Below are 23,220 nucleotides of genomic sequence, written 5' to 3'. Positions count from 1 at the left end.
AGTAGAGAGAGGAAAAACAATTTTTAATTTTATTTTATTAAGAAGTCAAACTCTCACTCTTTGCAGATGATAGGAAAAACAATTTTTTAAAGAACAAAATGGAAATGTAGCATTTTCTTAATTAAATCAGCATGAAAGATGAAAGAAAGTCAGTAGCTACATTGTCTGCAATAATTTTCCCCCCAGATTACAAAAGTAATATATACTTATTTGTGATAGGCAGTTTGAAAATGTAAAGGTATAAAGTAAATAAAAATCACCCTTTCCTTACCATCCAAAGACAAGTAACTACTTCGAAAATGACGGGATATTTCCTTGCAATCCTTTTAAGAAACATAGTTATACCCATGTACACAGTACGGGAACAGAAGATACACACAAACTGTACCTTGCTTTCACTGTTTATTTAGTTCTATTATGATTCTTAATGATGCCACTCTATTCTAGAGGCTTGCCAGTGAACTTTTATTTATTATTATTATTATTATTTTTAAAGATTTTATTTATTTATTTGACAGAGAGAGACACAGTGAGAGAGGGAACACAAGCAGGGGCAGAGGGAAAGGGAGAAGGTTTCCCGCAGAGCAGGGAGCCTGATGCGGGGCTCGATCCCAGGACCCTGGGATCATCACCTGAGCTGAAGGCAGACGCTTAACGACCATGCCACCCAGGCGCCCCAAGGCCTGCCAGTTAACTTTTAGATCATTCCCTCACTGGTGGATATTCAGGTTTTGAGTTTTTTGGTATCAACAACCCTGTGATGAACCTTCTTATTAAAAAATTTGTATACACAGCTGATTATGTCCTTGGGAAAAAATCTTGCAAGAGTAAGACCACAATCACAAATGATATCCATATTTTAAAATCCCATACATATTGGCAAACTGCTTTTCAGAAAGGCTGTATGAATCTCTAATTCTTCCACTTACCTTCTTCAGAACTGAATACTATCACTTTTCCATGTAAGGGGTGAAAATATTCTCCATACATACGGTTTTAATTGGCAACTCTTTAATTACTAGTGAGACTGAACTGGCTTTCATATTTATTGACCAGCGTGTTTCTTCTGTGAGCTGTGATCAGTGACTATTTTCCAATGAAGTATTAGAATGTTCTTACTAATTTTTAAAAGTATATTCTATCTTAAGAATCTTAGCCCTTTATTCATCATCTGTGACAAATACCTTTTCAGTGTTATTGCCCCTTTAATTTGGTTTGTCTTAAATTTCAAATTACCTAACCCTTTCTTCTGTGATTTCTCCCATTAATTATTTTGCAATAAACTTTTTATTTGGGAGTAATTTTAAATTTACAGAAAGGTTAAAAAATAGTACAGACAATCCTCATATACACTCCACCCAGCTTTCTCTAAGGTTAACATCTTTTATAACCATGGAAGATTTGTCAAAACTACAAACTTTATCTGGATTTCCCTAGTTTTTCCATTAATGTCCTTTTTTTCCTTTCATCTAGGAACCAATTCAAGATAACACACTGCCGTTAGTCATCTTGTTTCCCTAGTCTCCTTTAGTCGGCTACATTTTTTTAGTCTGTCCTTATTTTTTAGGACCTTGAAATTTTTGAAGAGCAGTGGTCTGGTGTTTCACAGAATATCCCTCAATTTAAGTTTGCCTGATGTTTTCTCAAGATTAGACTGGGGTTATGGGTTTGGAAAAGAATACCACAGAAGTGAAGTGACCTTCTCAGCACATCTTATCAGACGGTACACTCTCTCAATCAATATGACTTATCACTGGTGCTGTTAAACTTGCACATTTGGCCAGGGCGGTATCTACCAAGTTTCTCCACTAATAAAGCTACTATTCCTTCCTTTGCATACTCTATTCCTTGGAAGTGAATCACTAAGCCCAGATCACACTCAAGGGGAAAGAAATTGAGCTCCACTCTACTATTATTTTTTATGCTTAAAAAAGCCTTATAATTAAGTAGGCCCTTATATTTGCTACCAGTTGTTTTTTTTTTCCAATGGTTCCATTTTTTTTCTGGACAAGAGATACCTCAGACTTTATCAGAAGAAAGGCTAAACATGATTTACCTCTATTCTACTCTTAAGTAGGGAGATCCATAGTGTAAGAGAAGAAGAAATATGGGCAGGATGATGAGAAACTTCAAAATAATTAATCCTGAGAAAAACAGAATAAAAACATGTTCATGGTCTTCCTAATGCCCATGAGCAGCAGTGTGAATGCTTAAAGCAGCCTGAATACTTGCACACCTCCGTTCCTATGCACAGAAACATGTGCTAAGAGTCAACTGTATTTGATTAGACCTGTTTATGTCTCTTATACCTTATTTTAGTTACATAATTTAATAGTGTGTAAACAAAGGAAATATGAATTGCTATTCTCCTGAAACTAAAGATTTCAGACTAAATGAAAGCCAGTTGTAAAAAAAAAAAAAAAAATTAACTGGTAAGACATGGGAGATACAATTACAGAACATTGGAAAAAGGGAGGAAGAGTAAAAATCTAGAAGTCTACAATTCCCCTGCTTTAAGAATGAGTAACTTCTCATTCCATTTAAGAAAACACAAACTAGAAATTGTAGATGGTGAATTTTGGATGAAATACCTGATAATAAAAAAAAGCTACTCAACAGTGGAGTCATGTTCAACAAAAAGATATTGGTTCCGTAATAAAATATTAGTAAATTAATCTACATTTGCATGTTTTAAGTTAAAATATTTGAATGCAAATGTATTATTTTTTAATGATTTCCCCCATGTTAGCCCCTTTTCTTTGATCTCCTCAACTGTAAGTCTCCTAAAAATACTCTTAACTACAAAGAACAAACCGATGGTTACCAGAGGGGAGGGGAGCAGGGGATGGGTTAAGTAGGTGACGGGGATCGTTGTGATGAACACCGCGTGTTGCAGGGAAGTGCGGAATCACTACATTGAACATTTGAAAGTAATATTATACTGTATGCTAGCTAACTGAAATTTAAATAAAAACTTAAAGAAAAAAGAACTACCAGTAAGGAAATGACAGGTGAACACACCACTTTCTCCCACTGGAGTCTCTGGAAGGGAACCGTGGAAGCAGGTCTTTGAGCAGCACCTCCATTACCACCTCACCCAGCTTCTCAAGCATCAGCCCAAAGCCAAGATCCGCCACAGGCCTCTGTCCAGTAATTCTGGATCCACCAGCAACAACAAACCCAGGGAACCCTCAAACATTCCACCTGGAGCCCTGCCAGCAAGTGCACTCATGGACTGGTCAGCTATTTGATCAGGGATAGGGGAGGGGCATTTGTAAATATAATGTGATTCCCTTTATTACCGTTTAATGGTCATTCTTCTAGATCTCTTTCTTACTGTTCTTACATCAATATAAAAGTAAAATATACTAAAATGTGTCCATCTTTTTTTTTAAAAAGGCAATTACAATATGGAAGAGAGTAGACATTTAATTTATAAGTCCAGAGGACAAAGTTAGGAAGAAGAAAGGCTGATTTTAGTTTAAGATAAGGAAGAACTTTCCCTTTCAAATTAGGAAATGTTCACTAATAGCATCACTCAAGCTGCTGAGCCTGTTTAGGATATTAAGTGATTCTTTCAATACCCATTTTCTAAAAGTCTTCTATGAAGCAGGCACTCTGTTGACACAAAATATTAATACACACAGTTCCCCCTCTCAAGGTACTCAGGGTTCTAGTAGGAGATATAGACCTATGAGCAAATAATAAAACCTTATAAAATAAATATAATAAATGTTCATGACAAAGTAATGGTTCTAAATTCATAGGGGACTGGTTAGACCCCCCTGAAAATTTAACAAAAGTTTTCATCCTTTCTTCAAATATACATTCCCACATGCACACAAATCTGCATATTACTTCAGAGGATTCATGATTTCACAAAACCAACCCACAAATTCAGGGCAGTAAATACAAAGTGCTAGGGGAGTAGAGTGGACATGGATTTCAGAGAAGCAGTAATACCTGAGTTGACCTTTGAAGGAAAAATAGTTCTTTTGACAATAAAAGGAATTAAGGGTGTCATGGGGGGAGTTAACAATATAAAGATGAGCACCATATTCCTAGTGTCTGGCACAGTGCCTGACTCAGTATAAGTTCTTAAATACTTGTTAAAGGAATGAATAAGCACATTTTGATAACTATAACACGAGAGGCCCCTGGTTAGGTCTGTCGCATACTGGAATAAAAGGGTTAACAAACCTTTCTCCTTGCTGCTTGAGAATCTCACCTTTGGTTTAACCATGGAGCTCTGTTGCCCTGGAAACCAGGTAGATGGTAGGCAAGAATTATATTGCTAGGCAACATCGCTTATGGTAAAAATGAACCCTGACTGGTAAATTGCATCTGGACTGAAAGGAAGTATGAGTGAGCTGCAAATATCTGATGAGGGTGCCATGCTTGGGACTTGCCTGAATGCTGTCCTTTTCAAGGTACCCTAGAAACTATGCCAAAGAATTGTTACAAGAGATACGGGCTGCTTAGGTCACGAGGCTTCTTCGCAGGGTAGCTCCCGCACCTGCTTGATTATGGATCTTGAGCTTTGTACCTGGAACTGTGTCACATGGGAAGATAAGAGTCCCCCAACAGGTATGTGAGCTGTCACTTGCTTCAGCAGGACCCCTGCTGAGAGGAACTCTTGATGCTGCCCTGCTGGCAAGCTGGCAAGAAATGTGGTCTGTGGTAGTGTTGTGAGCCTGCAGATTTTATTTATTTATTTGAGACAGAGAGAGAGAGAGAGCACGAGCAGGGGGAGGGGCGGGGGAGAGGGAGAAGCAGATCCCCTGCTGAGCCTGACATGGGGCTCAATCCCAGGACCCCAGGATCATGACCTGAACTGAAGGCAGATGTTTAACCGACTGAGCCACCCAGATGCCCTGTGAGTCTGCCTATTTAACTGAATTTCACAAGACCTCTGGTGGGCACTACACACACACCTTATTCCGTTTAATGCTTACTACAACTTTACGAGGTAAGAATTTCTATTCCCCTGCTACAGAGGAGGAAGATAGGCTCAGAAATGTTAAATAATCTGTGTAAGTTCACAGAACCAGAAGTGATGAATAAAGGCAGGATCTTAACCCAGGTCTTCTGGGCTCCAAAACTGAATTCTTTCCGTTGGAATACGTTCCCTTCCGACAATGCAGAACATCAGAAAAGGAGACTGGGAAGGTGGGATGGTGGCAAACTGTGTGGGGTGTTAACATGCCAACCTAAGGAGTAGGGACTGGTTTCTATAGATAGGTGGAAAGCATTACAGAATTTTAAGCAGGGAAGCAATAGGTCAGATTTGAATTTTTACAAAGAAGCAACAGTACCTATTTAGAGTGGGAGGCAGGCCTAAATAGGCTCCTAAATCTTCTCCATCACTAAGATTCTCTAACTCTTGACATTTTGCATGTAGTGCCAATGAACAAAGCCTCAAGACAGTGCAAAAGACACCCATGCCAAAATCTCACGCAAGATCACAGAAATAAAACTGCACCGAGACTGACAGAAATCTGGGAGACTTGATGCATATTAGCACAAAATGTGGTATTTCAAACTGAACTTGACCCCATATCACAGTGAATAAAAGCTGTATTATATCCCATAACTATCTACTTAAGACATCAGGAGCAACAAAGTGCCTAATTCATAAGTCACCGCAAAGATAAAAATGTTTTTACAACAGAAAGAATTTTTCTGATATTTTGAAAAACATAAAAACTGTCAGAAGAAAGGATGTATTATAATCACAGCTCTACTCAAAGTATATCTGTCAAAAACCCTGAAACTTTGATATGATCTACTTCCCAAGAGAACTTTCAAAATAAAATAGATACCATTTTTTTCAAGGCAGTTTTTGGGGAAAAACCTGCCAAAGCTCAGAAAAAGAGTGAAATGATTTCTTGAATTATCTCTCAGCTTAAAATAACAGAAACAACACATGTAAATTTATAATAAATTATAATAAATGTTAATTTATAATAAATTAAACTTTGCTAGTTATTTTTAATGTATCTTAACCACAAGCTTTAGGAACAAATAAAATACACAATGTTAATCAATGCTATTGATTGATGATGCTTATTCAAAACTTAAACATGTAGACAAGAAAATGAAATGCCCCTAACTTTAAAATGAGCCATTATTCAGTGACAATAACAATGGTAACAACATCGAGCTTTTACAGATTGGATTATAACCAAGTGGACGTTAAGAACCTTAAGAACAACATCAAACATCTAAAGCTCAAAATATGGCTGCCGAAATTTAGATAAATTCAACTGGTAATATCCAACTGGTAGACGACAAATCCTATGAACCAAGCTTTGCATTTTATTACCATTTTGTACATAGTACAATTAGACCATAAAAGTATCATCCTTTTTTTTCCAAAAGTTTGTACAATATTACCAACAATCCAATTTGTGCCTGTACTCTTTTTCCGCCTCTTTATTCTCTTTCATAGACAAGTGACTGCATTCATAGGAGTAGTTATTTTCAGACTATAATTATAGCTGGTCTGTCAAGTGGACCAACTGGTTGGATAGTCTGATATCTCTTATGTTTCCATAAAGTCCATTCTACTTGTTTTCTTCTAGAGTTTCCAAGCCTCCCTAACTGCTGGGCTGACACCCAGCTCTGCGGTGCAGGTGGAATGAGGAAGGCCTGTCCAGAGACCTTAGGAGACCTCGCAAATGGACAGAAAATCAAAAGCTTTTATGTCTGAAAGTCTGTTTGGCCAACTGATATAACTCAAGTCTGGCATGAATTTATTTCTAGGAGATACAAACAAATTCTAAACACAACCATTCAGCTGTTTCTGAGACTATTTTCAAAAAAGTAAATTTTGTCATTATTGTTACTTGATATTAAGGCCTGTTAGTCTCAACAAGAGCATAATCAATAGCTTAATCAAAAACTGTACATGTTCTTTTTTTTTTTTTTTTTTTAGAGAGGGAGAGCAGGGGAAGGGGCAGAGGGAAAGGGAGATAGAGAATCTCAAGCAGGCTCCATGCTGAGTGTGGAGCCCAACGTGGGGCTCAATCTCACAACCCTGAGATCATGACCTGAGCCAAAATCAAGAGTCAGATGCTTAACTGACTGAGCCATCCAGGTGCCCCTGGTCAGACAATTTTTATACAAATACTATGAACTGGTAAAAATGTAAACTGGAGAATTTTATGGCAAGGAAATGAAGCATTATTTATTTTCAAATAACCAAAACAAATGGCTGAGATCATATGTTCCTAAATTAAGAAAAAAAGACTGCTTAATAATTAGCAGATTTCATGCACCTTGATTCTAATAGGTATTAAAAGCCATTAATGAGTCTTAATAGATTAAACAGTCCTCTGCACCTCATTTCTATAATTTGCTTTATGAGAAATTTTTTCAATAAAGAAAAAAAGGAACAAGGATTAGTCTTGCACTACCCAAATGACCATGAGTCACAGAACCCAAGGTACAACTTTATGAGGTTCACTAATCAGAATTTTCTGGTGGTAGGACTCCTATAGTTGTATCCAATCCAACTCCTCATTTTACGGATAAGGAAACTGAGGCCTAGAAAATTAAAGCGACTTACTTATTCCCATATAATAAGGCTAGCCAGTAAGCAGATCTTAACTCTGCTCCCTCCTCTTATTAGAAGAGTTCCCAGTACAGATAAATCAACCTATCCCAAGACACCCTCCTGGAAAAGATGCTTACAATTAGTTGGTTTTGATTATAGAACACACAAGTCTCTTTTGGTTTTGTTTTCTATTTAACAAGCACAAAAGATGTCCTTACTACCCACAGATAACTGAGGGAGAAATGAGAAGACCATTGGGTTTAATATAAAAAGTCAACATGAAATCCTTGTGCTGATACTGGAGGATGCTTGTTTTTCCAACAAACAGGCATGGGGCATGCTGCCTAAGTGTGAAATGTAAGCAAAGCCTTGACTCTCCCACTAAGGATTTCTCTGCATTGTTCAAGAGGCATACACTTGCCAGCCACACAGGTGTGACAGGAAAAGGCTTCCAGGTAAACCTTGTTTAAGTGAGGCAAGGCCTAAGTCAAGTCCATGTTTATCTTCTCAGAAAGAAAAAGGGAGAAAGGAGGGTCATTTCCCTGGCACACCTCAAAAATAGAGTCCTGAATCAAAAAGACCTGACACACTACACAAGGTCATTTGCTAGTTTGTTAATAAAGACCAATATGGAAAAGGGGGTGGAAGGAGTCTATAAAACCAATTAAAAAGAGCTTGTCAAGTTTTGCTATTATATATATGACAGCCCTTAACTCTTCTGACAAGTTTGGAAAATAGGCCTTATTATGTCTACTTAAGAAGAAACACAAACAGGAAGCATTATAGAATTTCAAGCAGGGAAGTGATAGGTCAGGTTTGAGTTTTTACAAAGAGGAAGAAATCCAATAAAGGGTGCCTGTTTAGAGTGGGAGTTAGGCCTAAATAAGCTCTGAAGTCTTCTCCATCACCAAGATCCTGCCTCTTGACATGTCTAAGAAGACTCCTTATGTCTACTTAAAAAGCAGCTGAGCTGACATGCACAAGGTTCCCCAGCTACTAAGTGGTGAAGCTGGAGTTACAACCCAAGGTCCCATTCTCCCACTTCTGCTTTAACAGCACACAGCCTCCAGAGGGTCACGGTTAGGGAGACTGAAACTGTCCTTCCAGGTTCACAATTCTTCTAGTTCTCAATTCCACGATCAGAAAAAGAATTGACACAAAACAGAAGATATAGTTCCTGCATAGGAAAAATCGCTACAGGTAACCATTTTTAATATCATCATCCTTTCCCAGTGAAACACAAATATCAGCCAATAATGGATGAGCATATCCTTTACAGGGAGCAGTACCAGGAAACAGGGCTACACTGCATTTAACTTGCTCTTCCTGTGACTTGTAAGTCATGCCATTGTTGTATAGGCGTGCATGTTTCAGAAACTTCATGTGAGAATTCAACCAAAGCCTGAAATAGACTGAGAGAAGGAGAAGTTTCCGGGTTTAACTACAATGCAAATTGGAATCCTCTGGACATTTCAGGCTACAGTAGGTCTGTCACGGACTGCATACTCTGCAGCAACTTCAGCCCGTAGGTAATGTGAGCAAGGACATTCTCCTTTCTTCTGCGGATTTAGTCATCTCATCTCTTACCCAAGATAATCATTCGGAGGTGCTCCATTCACAATCCCCCCACTTATACTAGGGTAACTTTCCATGATCTCATCTACCTGGGGCACTGCCAGGAATCAGAAAGTAAGCAAGAGAGGCTGGTGGAAGGCCAAAATAAGCCCCCTACTGTTTATTCAACCCAGGAAGAATTTATTGGGAGTACACTATTCATCAGGCACTGTGGCCTGATGCTGGGGCTGATGGTGATGATGCTAGGGGTGATAAAAATAATAATTATAGTGGTAGCCATCATATACTGAATGCCTACCATGTGCCAGGCACTGCAATAAACCCTTAAACAACCCAAGGTAGCTCCTATCGTCATCTATAACTTTTGTAATAGGGAAATTGAGGCATGAAGTGGTTAATTAAGTAACTTGCCCAGAGTCACAGCTAGTAAATAGTGGATGCAAACCAGACAGTCTCGCTTCTGAGTCTATACCACTAGCCGCTACCCTACACTGCACTCTAAATATGAGTGGGGATAAGGGATATAGGTCAGTAAGACTATTCCAACCCCAGAACCTATAGCTCAATTGGGAAGACAGGCAAATAAACCTTGGAGGAGCACATAAACCAACCCAGGGCTCAGGGAAGGCTCCTGGCAATAGATACTCTGTCAGATGAATTCAGGTAGGAGCTAACCAGAGGGAGAGAGGGGGTCTGGGGCACACCCCAGGGGGAGAGAGGAAGCTCTCTGCAGGTAGAGGTCTGGCATTCATTGAGACAAGGAACACTGTAAGAGGAGCAGGTTTCAGATATGGAGAAGGATCCATCCCCAGATAAGTCTCAGGCACCCGGCTCAGTGGAAATATATCTAATGAAGAAATCTAACTTCTTTCTGTAAGGATTGTTCACAACAATAAGGTTTTGATCTGTCTTTCCAACCTATGAGTGATTAGAAACTGAATATTCAGGGGAAAGGCTTTGTGCCCAGGAAACAAGTAGGATGACAGAAGGAAAGGAGAAGATGGAAAAAATAATAAAAAGAGACACCTTGGGAATACAAAGACTATAGCAAAGGGCCCTTTCCTATCTCAAAAGAGTAATCACAGCACACTGCAAGAACAGGTAATAAGATTAACCTAATCATCAAGAAAAGGTTAATTTGTGCTCTGTATGCTCTGTTTTAATAAGCAGGGAAATAGGAAATGGATTTTAGAAAGGGACTAATAGAAATAGTTCAAATAAAAAGTTGTGTTGCAAGAGCCTCTGGGATTTAGAAAATTCACTTATTGTGGAAGAAACCTCATTCACCAACACGATGGATAAAACATGCACCAAAGCCCCTCTTTTCAGAAGAGACATGCTTCGGTGATCAACACAGGCTTCCATCAAGATAAGCCTTCCTCCCTCAAAGCCAGCATGCTATGTTCCCCCTTGTCACCTTTAGAAGGCCTAACTGCTCTATGATTGCTGGAGGGTTTTAGGGTTGATTTTGCTCAAAGTGACATTAAGCTGGCTCTCATTTTAAGGCCATATACGGCTCCCCTGGTAATTACTTCAAAAATTCTGATAGAAAAGAAGAAAACCATTGCCAGGCACAGAATTAATCAGTGTAAAATACATTCCTTACCTGTCCCTTATTACGACTTCACCGCAGGACTGGCAATAAAATGTGCAACATCCTTGGGCTTGTGAGCTTTGATTAAACATTGAAATCAGCTCTAAAGAGAAATCGATGAAAGAGCAAATCTCAGAAGTGTGGGACAAATATATTAACATAAAGAGTTTAACAGCCACAATAAATTACTATCAATAAACACTGTTTACGATCCACCCAGAAGTACACATTTAATTAGCATTATCTGATGACTCAAAGAGAAGCAAATATTGTGACGTGTTCTCAAAAACAACAGATTGTGCTAAGTGTTTCAGAGCTAGGTATGGCCCTAGATTATCCCTGCAACATACCACTGAGTTATTTCACTCATTCCATAAATACCAACATTAAGGAAGAAGAAAGAGGGCGATTGCTTTCACATCAAGCTCACTACAGGGGGCCTCACCATCCTCAGCCTTCCTCGGCGGCTATGTTCTCCGTCCAGTTTTCATCAGCGTGACTGCTGCTTCTATCCCTCAAATTTAAGTTTAATTTAAATAAAGTCTATGTCCACTTTGGCCTATTACCAGTACATAAAACAAGAATCATCTTGAAACTGGTCTTTATTGGACAGATTCCTGGGAATGGAATGGCTCCTAAGAAGAATTCAATCTTCTAAGAACAAAACTCAATTTCTGATTAAAGCTGTGGAAAAATGTTATTTCCCACACTATATGAAGCACAGCATTCCCTTAGTTTCCATTATTTTATTCATGAAGGAAACTTTCATTTCAAAAAAAAACTCCCCCAAAACAAAAAACCCACACACAAAGATATGTCTGTAAAAAAAAAAAAAAAAAAAAAAACCTTAAAGAAATGAGGTCATACTCATTAGAATCAAGCAATTTGAACTTGGTTTATGTTACTTTGTACATATGTTAAGATTTTAAAGACTGATGGTAGAAAGTTTAAGCCTTGGCAATTAAAAATTCAACCTTTTAATTTCTAGGGGTATCTGCCAATCCCTGTAGCACTAAGGTGAAATAAACAGTATTCCTTAATTTTGAGCAGATAATAAGTAGACCTGGGTTAAGTCATCCAAACATTCTTTTCCAAACCAATAAACAAACTTTCAGAGAAACACTCCCCCCTGCTGGTCACCCAGCATGATCAAGTTCAAGTCAGAATTCCTGACAAGGTGGCATCATGGGAGAGTACTGCCCCCTGCGGATGAGTCTAATGCTGGCGCTGTCTCAGACTTTACTGTAGCCATGTCCATGTCGAGGGTCATGATCTGACCTATGTTACATTCAGAACAGCACAACAATAAGCTTACTGTAGTCCTTAAAAGAACATTTATAGTTGAAAAGCCAACTTCTTAAAAAAACCTCAAAATACAACTGAATGCTAAAAATGTCAAGTTGCTTCCTACACTACATTTTGATTCAAGTCAGCATCAGTATGCATCAATCCGGTATTTATTCATTCAGCAAATATTTACTCACCACCTATTACGTGGAAAGCACTAAAGTTATTAAATACTGAGATCTATTTTGCATACCCTTTCATGCACTGCAGAACAGGGCTTTGAAAGTCTTCCTTTTCAGATATTTGAGTAAAATGTTTTAAAAAATGTAAAGCCACAGCAGACCAATGGAATGCAAGCAATATGCAAACCAACATTTCAGCAGTCAACTTATTGTGTCCTACAGTTACAATGAAACAATCATGCTTGCTGATTTAAATTTTCTTTACTAGTTCAAGTTTTGCTATTTATTAACCGTTACAGAAGACGGGCAGGTGACAAACCAACTGTGTCTCTAGAAGGCCTCCACACCACCTCCTCAGTATGGGACCTAAAACCCAAATCCAGAAAACTGGCAGATCTGAAAATACCTCAGTGTGGCTTTCGTGCCCGCCTTTGCCCAGTTTCCATTGTCAGTCTATTTCCCATCTTGGTGACCCCATTCTTCTTTCCATGGTTATTACAGTAGTCATTCTTAGCATGTGGATACGTCACTTCAGCTCCATGACATTTCGGTTCCTTACGCCTTGTTCCTAAATCCAACTCTGCCCAACTCAAGACTAGTTATTCACTAATTTAGGACTTGAGCAAAAATTACTCGACAATGACTAAAGCAGCAAGAACTCAGGGGAATGCTCCACATCTCCTACATGGCTCTTTAAAACCACCCTGCTGACCCCACTTGGAGGCTCCACGCAGCTCAAATGAAAGGCTTAGTATAGATGCGGCAGCCACAAAGTCTCGGGGTGCAGTTGAAAAAAATCATAATCCTCTCCTGATAATGAGCATCTCACAGGTCTGTTACAGCCTGTTCCCCTTTCACATCATTTTTCATCCTGTGAAGCACATTACTTACATGTGAAGAGATGCAATGAGCCAATAATTTTATTCAATAAGTTATTCTGAGAAACATTTCTACCATCTTACTGAATCAATGTGGCAATAACAAAATACTAGAAATGTAACAGGCATAGCAATAATCAAAATCAAATTATGCATCAAACTCAATTTCAGGATCTGTATATATACTATTCTATTTGGAAATGTCTCTACAGGGATTGGATCACTTCCATCATTCGGTTCTCTGGGCACATATTACCCCTCCTCAGAGGGAAGCCTTCCCTGAGCACCTTTCACACTAGTCACTCCTTATCCCATTACTCTGCTCCTCTTTGACCACAGCACTTTTCTCTGTATCCAAGCAACTTATTTGTTCATTATCTGTTCCCACCCACAAGAACATAACCCCCCAAAAGGCAGAGGCCTTCCTAGCCTATTCACTTCTGTATCCCTAGCACCTAGATCAAAGCCTAACACACAGTGTAGGGCGGTGTTTGTTGAATGGATGAATTTCTATGTAACGCTTTAAAATCCACCAGATCTTGCACAACTGTCATCTGATTTCATCTTCCTATCAACCCTGTGAGCTGGGCAATTTTACAGTTAAAGAAACAGAGCAGGGGTTATATGGGAAATCTCTGTGCCTTCTGCTAATTTTGCTGTGAACCTAAAACTGCTCTAAAGAATAAAATCTACTAGGAGGAAAAAAAAAAAAAACACTAACTGCTTCACCCCCCCAACCCCGCCCCCCAGCCTTCGGAACAAAGCTCCAGAAAGGTTAAGTGGCATGCTCAACTGCACAACTAAGTGGCAGAGCTGACAAAGAACCTTCTGACCAGCTCTTTCCATGTTGCTGCTGAACAGTCTTTTTCACCTGGGAAAAGGTCAACTTTTCAAAGGAAAAATCACCTTTGATCTACAAAGAAAAACTAAATGCAGGAGCAGGAGCACTGAGATCACTCACTGGTGTTGTCGGGTTCTGCCCGCACCTGCAGCCGCAGGTGCAGTCCATCTCCCGGGACGTACTGCAGCCCGCGGCAGGAGGAAGGCACGAGCCTGACCTCTGCTGGAAACCGGAGCTCTGTGCAGCCTTCCGGGGTCTTCACCTGGAGTGAGGAGGGCGCTAGAGAAATATCCATGGGCATACCTCCTTCTTTAGGCTCCCTGGTGATTAAAAACAAAACACACAAAAAAATTACCTCTCATTGATGAAAACCACATGATCAAACAGGCAAAAATGGCCAAGGATCTCTCTGTTCCTCTTCAATAAATGGTCTAAAGTCACTGTCCCCCCCCAAAAATAGCAGTGAATAGATCAAAAAGGAAATCATTCTATGTAAGATTTAGATTAGGTCAGAGAATACTTTTCACTGTCATCGTAACATGAAAGTTTTGGAACATATTTTTTATTCTTGGCTTTTTTTATGGCAATGATGCATTTTTATTTTATCTTTTTACTTTTTAAATTTTTTTAGACATTTATTTATTTATTTGACTGAGAGAGAGAGAGAGACAGTGAGAGATGGAACACAAGTAGGGGGAGTGGGAGAGGGGGAAGCAGACTCCCTGCCGAGCATGGAGCCCGATGAGGAGCTCGATCCCAGGACCCTGGGATCATGACCTGAGCTGAAGGCAGACGCTTAACGACTGAGCCACCCAGGCGCCCCCAATGATGCATTTTTAAATGTGTACTTTTCCCCATTGCTAATAATGATCCTGAGCCCCAATTCTCTATCCTAATGCTTCCTGCAGCTACTCCAACCTGGACCTTCCTGGAGTTGCTCCCAGAGCCATTCTGCTCACACAGCCCACCTTCCATTTCCTAAAGCCCCCTATTTCCTCCCACACATCTCCCCAACTTCAGGTTCTTTGAATCAGCACAATCTAATGCTGGCCTGTCATACATCATGCGCTTGTTCTTTAAAATATTTTGGAAAGAGGATTCAAGGCAGCATAAGACAGGGGCTTATTCATCTTTGCATCCCTTGACCCTAGCATGGTTTGTACATTCATTCACTCTCTCTCTCATTCATTCAATATAGCTTTTCTGAGTTCTGTAATGTGTCAGGTACTGGGACTACAACCATAAACAAGATACCTTCTCGGCCCCTCACCCCCCACCCCAAGTAGGGCACAGGCAAGTAAACAGGAATGATCAAGGGAGCATTAAAACAACATTGTACTGGCCGGGCAGGGGCTGGGAGCAGCAGGCCACACTGGGAGGGATGCCCACCCCCAGGACAGGTTCCTCATAATCCAGAACCACAGGACCACCATCTTCACAGACACCAAGGAGTGGAGCACCATGTTCAGGCTGAAGCGCATCCTCCAGGGCATCCTCAAGCAGCTGCCCGATGAGCAGCAGCTGTACAAGGATGACCAGCTTCTGGATGATGGCAAGACAGTGGGAGAGTGTGGCTTCATCAGTTGGACGGTGTGGCCGCAGGCCCCAGCTACTGTGGGCCTGGCCTCCTGAGCAGCTCTCCCCATTCACATGAATGGTTCAAGGCCCTGTGCATGGAGCCCTTCTCCAGCCTTCCTGAGCTGCCTACTGTGATGAAGCCACAGGACTCAGGAAGCAGCGCCAATGAACATGCTGCGCAGTAGGGGTGTCCCGGGCCCACCCCCAGTGCCCTATCCCCTCTAAGAGATATGACTGTCAAAAAAACACAAAAAAACAAAAACTACATTGTACTTGTTCATGATAAATAGAGAATACTATGGAAACACATGGAGGGCTGCAGTGACTATCACAGGTCAAGCACTGCTATTTGAACAGTAAATGGATGAGCCAGGGAAATATTCTTGCTTCTGAGATAGCATTACAATGATGCTGTATTTTACTTACAATAAGTATTGTCGTTTGATATACAGGATTTTGATAAGGAGACCAGGATTACACAAAACAAAAAGAAGAGGAGGAAAAAACTTCTTGCCAATTTTAAAAATTAAAAAAAAAAATAAGGGCGCCTGGGTGGCTCAGTTGGTTAAGCGACTGCCTTCAGCTCAGGTCATGATCCTAGAGTCCCGGGATCGAGTCCCGCATCAGGCTCCCTGCTCAGCGGGGAGTCTGCTTCTCCCTCTGACCCTCTCCCCTCTCGTGCTCTCTCTCATTCTCTCTCTCAAATAAATAAATAAAATCTTTAAAAGATTAAAAAAAAATAAAACAGTCTAGTGATGTATGAATACCAGATATGAAAGAACTGGCTAGTCTAATTCACTACAAACACAAATCTCTTGGTATAAGCAATCAAGAGTAAAACACAGTCCATTCCCTGTCCACCAGACACGAGAAGTACAGCAGGGGATGAAGACGTAGAGAAACGATCCTATGAAGCTAAAACACGCTTAGCATTGAAACAGAGGAGCTGCGCACTCTGACTCCCCTTTAAGTGCAGACAGCAGGGATAGGCCAGCAACTTGGAATCACCTAAGTACAGAAGGCAGGCCATCTACCTGAGGATTATCTAAGTACAGAGATCATACCATGTGTTCAGGGGTGAATCTTGATTAGGCCTCTTAACTTGCCTTAGAAAATCTTAAGATTATTTTCTGGCTAGTTCCTTTTCAAAGCATATGGACCTGAACTTAACTGGCAAGAACCTGAGTCTTTCCCAAGGAATAGATCCTCAAACTCTTGAGTCAAAAGTTATTTTTTTTTTTTTAGAGAGAGAGAACATGAGAGAGCATGGGCAGGGGGGAGGGGCAGAGAGAGAGGGAGAGAAACAGAATCTTAAGCAGGCTCCATGCTCAGTGCAGTGCCAGATGTGGGGCTTGATCTCATGACCCTGAGATCATGACAGGAGCTGAGATCAAGAGCTAGACACTTAACTGAGCTACCCAAGTGCTCCAGAGTCAAAAGTCTAGTTTTAAGAAATGATGTTTAAGAAATAATAATCCTCAGGGCGCCTGGGTGGCTCAGTCGTTAAGCGTCTGCCTTCGGCTCAGGTCATGGTCCCAGGGTCCTGGGATCAAGCCCCCAGTCAGGCTCCCTGCTCTGCAGGAAGCCTGCTTCTCCTCTCCCACTCCCCCTGCTTGTGTTCCCTCTCTCGCTGTGTCTCTGTCAAATAAATAAATAAAATCTTTAAAAAAAAAAATAATAATCCTCTAAAGAAGAGGTCAGAAGTGGGTGATAGACATTGGGGAGGGTATGTGCTATGGTGAGCGCTGTGAATTGTGCAAGACTGTTGAATCACAGATCTGTACCTCTGAAACAAATAATGCAATATATGTTAAGAAAGAAAAGAAGATGATAGCAGGAGGGGAAGAATGAAGGGGGAGAAATCGGAGGGGGAGACGAACCATGAGAGATGATGGACTCTGAAAAACAAACTGAGGGTTCTAGAGGGGAGGGGGTGGGGGGATGAGTTAGCCCAGTGATGGGTATTAAGGAGGGCACGTACTGCATGGAGCACTGGGTGTTATATGCAAACAATGAATCATGGAACACTACATCAAAAACTAATGATGTAATGTATGGTGATTAAAATAAAAAGTTTTTTTTAAAAAAAGAGGGCATGTTCTGCATGGAGCCCTCGGTGTTATACACAATGAATCATGGAACCCTACATCAAAAACTAATGATGTAATGTATGGTGATTAACATAACAATAAAAAATTTAAAGAAAGAAAAAAAAAAAAGAAGAGGTCGGAAGGACCAGATGGCATGTATTTCAGGTTTTGCAGGCCATATATGGTCTGTTGCATATTATACTGTGTATTTTATTTTTAACAATGCTTAAATTATGTAAAATCCATTCTTAACTCATAAACTGTACCAAAACACGCCACAGGTTAGATTTGACCCATGGGCCATAGTTTGCTGAACATTGCTCTACAGATACACAATTTGTCCATTTTGCTACTTCATTTATTTTCAAAAACTGGACTGTGCCGTTGGCACTAGAAGTGCTTCAAGGGGTATTACTGCGTTTCTAAGCCTCTGCCCCACCCCATCTCTGGCTTACCACTCTTCTTCCCCTTCTCGAAAAATTCAGCCAATTAGAGGGCTGAGTAAGGTAGGAGGCATGGATGCAAGTGTGGGAGAACCACAGTGGCCTGGGGTAGAGGTGAGACACCCAGCAGAATGAGGAAGGAGGGCATCCACCAGGACAGCCACCCCAAAGCGATGTCAGATCTCAAGAGGGATGAGGAGAAATCTAAGGGGGGGGGGGCGGGGTGTGGCAACTCAGCATAGGGTTCCAGAGCCTGCCTCAGACTGCTCAGGCTGCTATATTGTTATAGCATAGACTGGCGGGCTTAAACAACACAATTTCCTATAGTTCTGATGGCTGAGAAATACAAGATCAAGATGCCAGGGAATTTGGCGCTTGTTGAGAGCCCTCTACCAGGCCTGCAGATAGCCACGTCCTCATTGTACCCTCATATTGCAAAGAGAAGCAGCTTTGGTATTTCGTCTTATAAGGGCAATAATCTCATCATGGTGGCTCCACCCTCATGACCTCATCTAAACCCAATTATCTCCCAAAGTCCCCATTTCCTAATACCATCATATTGAGGGTTAGGGTTTCAACACAAAACACAAAAATTCATTCCATAACAGAGCCCAGGCAGATGAGGAAGGTGTCAACACTGAGTGGGGAGGGGGAGGGAAGCAGCAAAGGATGCCAGCATGAGATTATTTACATAGAGGGGAATTGACCAAATAAATGTATGTCATGAGAATAATGAAAGCCAGAATTCTCACTGTGGGAGAAAGAGTTACAAAGAGGACAAGGGAAAAAATCAGAATGGATCCTACGGCGGTAGACTAGAACTGAAAATACCTGTGTGGAGTCATGGTCTTCAATGCATACAGAGATACAGTAATACAGATATATATGTGTGTAGAAGGATGTATGATACACAAACACAAATACACATGCATACATTCGTACATAAACATGTACAGGTCACATACACACTACAGTTTTGTGCACTAGGGCCTGGAAAAAATGACACATCAATAGTAATGAGGATACTTTGTGCTCAGATTTTGGTTTCTAAGGGTCATTTTCCACTTTACATTTTTTTTTAAAGTATATTTGAAAGAGAGAGAAAGAGAGAGAGCACACACGCATGTGTGCGCAAGCTGGGGGAAGGGGCAGAAAGAATCTTAAGTAGACTCCATGCTGAGCAGGGAGCCCAATGCAAGGCTCGATCCCCTATATAGTGACCTGATCCAAAATCAAGAGTCCAATGCTTAACCAACTGTGCCACCCAGGTGCCCTAGTGATTTTCCACTTTAAAACAAATGAACAGGGGCGCCTGGGTGGCTCAGTCGTTAAGCGTCTGCCTTCGGCTCAGGTCATGATCCCGGGGTCCTGGGATCGAGCCCCACATCGGGCTCCCTGCTCGGCGGAAAGCCTGCTTCTCCCTCTCCCACTCCCCCTGCTTGTGTTCCCTCTCTCGCTGCCTCTCTCTCTGTCAAATAAATAAAAATCTTTAAAAAAATAAAATTAAAAAAAATGAACATACACAAAATAATGTTCCTTGAAAAAATAACTACATCCAGGGATGGGAAAGGAAAAGAATGAGATAAGCCTGGAATATGTCACCGTGCAAACAAAGAAAAAAAATCAAAGAGTAATAGGAACATATTAAAAAAGAACATATTAAAAAAAGAATAATAGGAACATATTAAAATCATCTTGAAGAGACTCCCCCTGGACACATCTGGTATAATCTGAGCAAAAATAAGTAACCCAATGAATAAAAGACCATGGGTCCATACTGATGTAAATAAATGAATGAATAAAATGCAAGCCTGATGAGGAACAAGGGTATTTATACATAGTCGCAAAGGACCTCTCCAGTTAATACTTACTGATTATAAAGAGAAAAAGAGTCTTGTCCAACTGAATCAGTAAGAGTAGGAACAGTTAGAATTGGCTATTGGACTCAGCAAATCTGAGATATCAGAAGTATGAAGAATTCTCCTGTCCTTTGTCAACCTTACAGTATTCTTCCTGAATATTGCAGCTCTTTACAGTGTATATCAAAACTACCCATGAGCATGGGAATACAAAAGGTTTGAATTCCTGTAAATGTGACAAAAGGTTTGTGTGTGTGTGTGTGTGTGTGTTTACTACACTTCAGATTTGTCTTTCTTCTTTCCTGTCAAAGCAGTAACCCAGTCAGACAACTTCACCGAGGCCCCCGTTCTGTTGTGTATTTACTGTGAGCTTTTGCCTGCCTGTGCTACTTTTACTTGTAAAGCCAGAGCACCCACGCTTCTGCCTTCTGGAATATAGAGAAATAGTTTCATCCTGCGCTACCCTTGTTCTGCAGGTACTCTGATGATAGTTGGTGGGGTTCTTAAAGTTTGCAGTATTCTCTTCTTTGGCTGAGGGAGGGGAAGGGAAAGACCATCCTATTTCTTTTATGATAGTGCACACTGGCTAAAGTCTGTTTGTATTTCCTTATCATTAAAATACTGTTCAATTTGTTTTTTATAGACAAGGAAAAATATTCTGAATAAATTGACTCCACTATTGAAAATGGGATGGTTTAGGTTGAACCATTATAGCTTCGCACTCAATCTTTTCCTAAATAAAAATGTTAAACCCTCAAAAAAAAAAAAAAGTAACTTTATGGTGGCGAAGGCAGACATCATCTTATCTACATGCTCAAAGTTAATATGAACTTTAATGGAATAAGTCAAATTCATGTGACACCTGATAGGATGTAATGAGAACACAGCATCACTTCTGTGATATTCCCGCCAAAGATGTATAACCTGAACCTAATCTTGAGGCAACATGAAACAAACCAAATGGTAAGGCTGTAATCTTCAGAAGTGTCAAGATTGTGAAGGTCAAGGGAAACTGAGGAATTCTTCCAATTTTAAGAGACTAAAGAAACACAATGAAATGCAACGCATGATTCTGAACTGGGTTCTTTGGCTATTATAGATATTATGTAGACATGTGGGAAAATTTGAGTGAGGTCTGAGTATAAGATGGTAGTAACTTATTCCCCAGCTTTGAAGGCTGTATAGTGGTTATATGGGGGAATGTTCTTATTTGTAGGAAATCCACAGTAATGTATTCAGCAGTGACAGTAACTTACTCTCAAGGTTGAGACTGTCCAAAAACAAAGTGTTTGCAACCCTAACTGTCCACACCTTTTCCATACTTGAGGCTTTCTTCACTGTGAACTTATATTCTTTCAGGTACCACACCCCGCTTGAAATTATCCAGTGACTTCCCATCTCACTCTGAATACAAGCTAAAATTCTTTCAATGGCTCCTAAGACCCAGTAATATACTAGAGACAGATGTTAAAATTCCAGGCATTTTGCAAACTGGTTGACATCACTTTGGTAGCTTGACATCACCCATAGTGAAAATATCTACACCACAGGAATCAGTAAATGCTGCAAATAGGGAAGATTTTTTGTTAGTTTCACTGGCTTTCTCAGAATGCAGGTTGTTAAACATTTACTAACATACCTCTGTTAAGACCCTTTACTATGCGCTCCACCAGCCCACCCACATCTCTCTGAACTTGGCACCCCTTCAAACTTGCTATTCTCTCAGAGGGAAACAGTCTTTCACCACATATTGTACAGTTCTAAACCTCTCCCCTTCTGGTTTATTACTCAAGTGTTGCTTTCTCATTTGGAATAAGGGGTTATACTTTTTTCTCCCTATCCCTTTTTGTTTTATTTTTTTTATGTACTTATCTCCATTCAATATCATATATATTTTATTTATTTTGTATAATTTCTGCTCACCTCTCACCCACTGCCACCATTAGACTATAAGCTCAACGACAGCCAAGTATATTTTTCTTTGCCCTTGTCACTCTTCATAGCTGGATTCCAGCACTTAGAATCTGAGTTTTCGGAATGAGAATAGGAACTCAGTAAACATCTGTGGACTGAAGGTTTACCCCAGGCATACTAAAATGGCTTCATATAAACAGATTTTTCTATTGCAATTCACAGATGTAAATATGAAAGGAAAAAAATGACCATCACGATACATGCACAAATCATTTCAGAAAATATAGTATCTATTAATGATGAAAACCCATAGTATGCTAGGAATAGAAAGGAAACATGCAATTTACCACACAGATTCGCAAAAAGTCAATTTCATCATACCTAGTGATAAAATGCTAGAAATGATGGGGGTTTTGGAATATACGTGAGGTTCGGTGGGATGAGGTCCAGAGCTGACGACCAAGAAAGAATTCTTGAGACGTCTTTGGTGCAAAATGGTGGTTTATTAAAGCATGGGGAAAGGACCTTTGGGCAGAAACAGCTGCTGCACCGAGGTCTTGAGAAGTGGCTGATTATACTCTGGAGTTGGGGGAATTTAGGAAAAAGGGAGGTTTCAAAAGAACTTTCATATGCTAAAGAGCTCCAACCTACGAGATAAAAGATATCAGAGGTCTTGCCATTGTCAAGCCAAGGCTGCTTTCCCCTCTAGCAAGGTATTAACATTTAGTGGGAGATTCCTGGAAGAATGTCACAAACGTCCTACCCAAGAGTGGGAGGTAGGGGGAGGTTGCAGGGTATCAGCTAGCCTTCTGCTCCCTCATCAGAAACATTTAAGTTTAGGAACAAGAATAAGACTCAATCATATCATTTACAGTAACTGTAAACAGACTAAAAATTTAAAATGCAGAGATTATCAGAATGGACTCAGAAAAACTCAACCCAGCATATGCTTTTAAAAAATTTATATATTAAAGGCATACGTTAACAGTAAAAGGATAGAAAGAGATATGTGATGCCAAACAGTACAAAGGTTTTCTGACAAAGACATTGTGTTATTTCGATGGGAGAAATGGCACTCTTTTAAACTAATGGCAATGGAACTACCAGATATCCTTATAGAAAAAAGAAAATGAAATTTGACTATCTCGCTCCAAACACAAAAAATGAATTTCACCTAACTATAAAAGCTAAAACTAACTCCTAGAAAATAAACACAGGAAAAAACTTTACAACCTTGAGGTAAGTAAAGATTTCTTAAGACACGAACAACACTAACCATTAAAGAAAAGATGCAATAAACTGAAGTTCATTGTAATTAAAAATCTTCTGTTCCTGAAAAGACACTATTAAGAAAATGAAAAGGTAAATTTCTGATTGGGAACAAGTATTCATATATTTACAAGGCATAAATAAGAACAGTC

The 23,220-nt window shown here is 40.1% G+C and overlaps 1 protein-coding gene and 1 pseudogene across 2 annotated transcripts in view; one reads left to right on the top strand and one right to left on the bottom strand.

Moving 5' to 3' along the window:
- The window catches only part of UBE3D (ubiquitin protein ligase E3D), a 154,171-nt gene that overhangs the window by 129,089 nt on the left and 1,862 nt on the right, over window positions 1-23,220 (bottom strand). For both annotated transcript variants that reach the window (XM_027600824.1, XM_027600826.1), the window contains exons 2-3: window positions 14,036-14,235; window positions 10,740-10,830 (exon numbers count right to left, since the gene is read on the bottom strand). In XM_027600824.1, coding sequence (XP_027456625.1) covers window positions 10,740-10,830; window positions 14,036-14,235 — 291 coding nt within the window. The remainder of the gene's footprint in view (window positions 1-10,739; window positions 10,831-14,035; window positions 14,236-23,220) is intronic.
- Window positions 15,131-15,678, top strand: LOC113926767 (annotated as a pseudogene).

This window comes from Zalophus californianus, chromosome 7, assembly GCF_009762305.2.
Source record: "Zalophus californianus isolate mZalCal1 chromosome 7, mZalCal1.pri.v2, whole genome shotgun sequence".
Classification (NCBI taxonomy): domain Eukaryota; kingdom Metazoa; phylum Chordata; class Mammalia; order Carnivora; family Otariidae; genus Zalophus; species Zalophus californianus.
The sequence above is the reverse complement of the archived record's forward strand: the minus strand, read 5'-3'. Positions and strand labels throughout refer to the sequence as shown.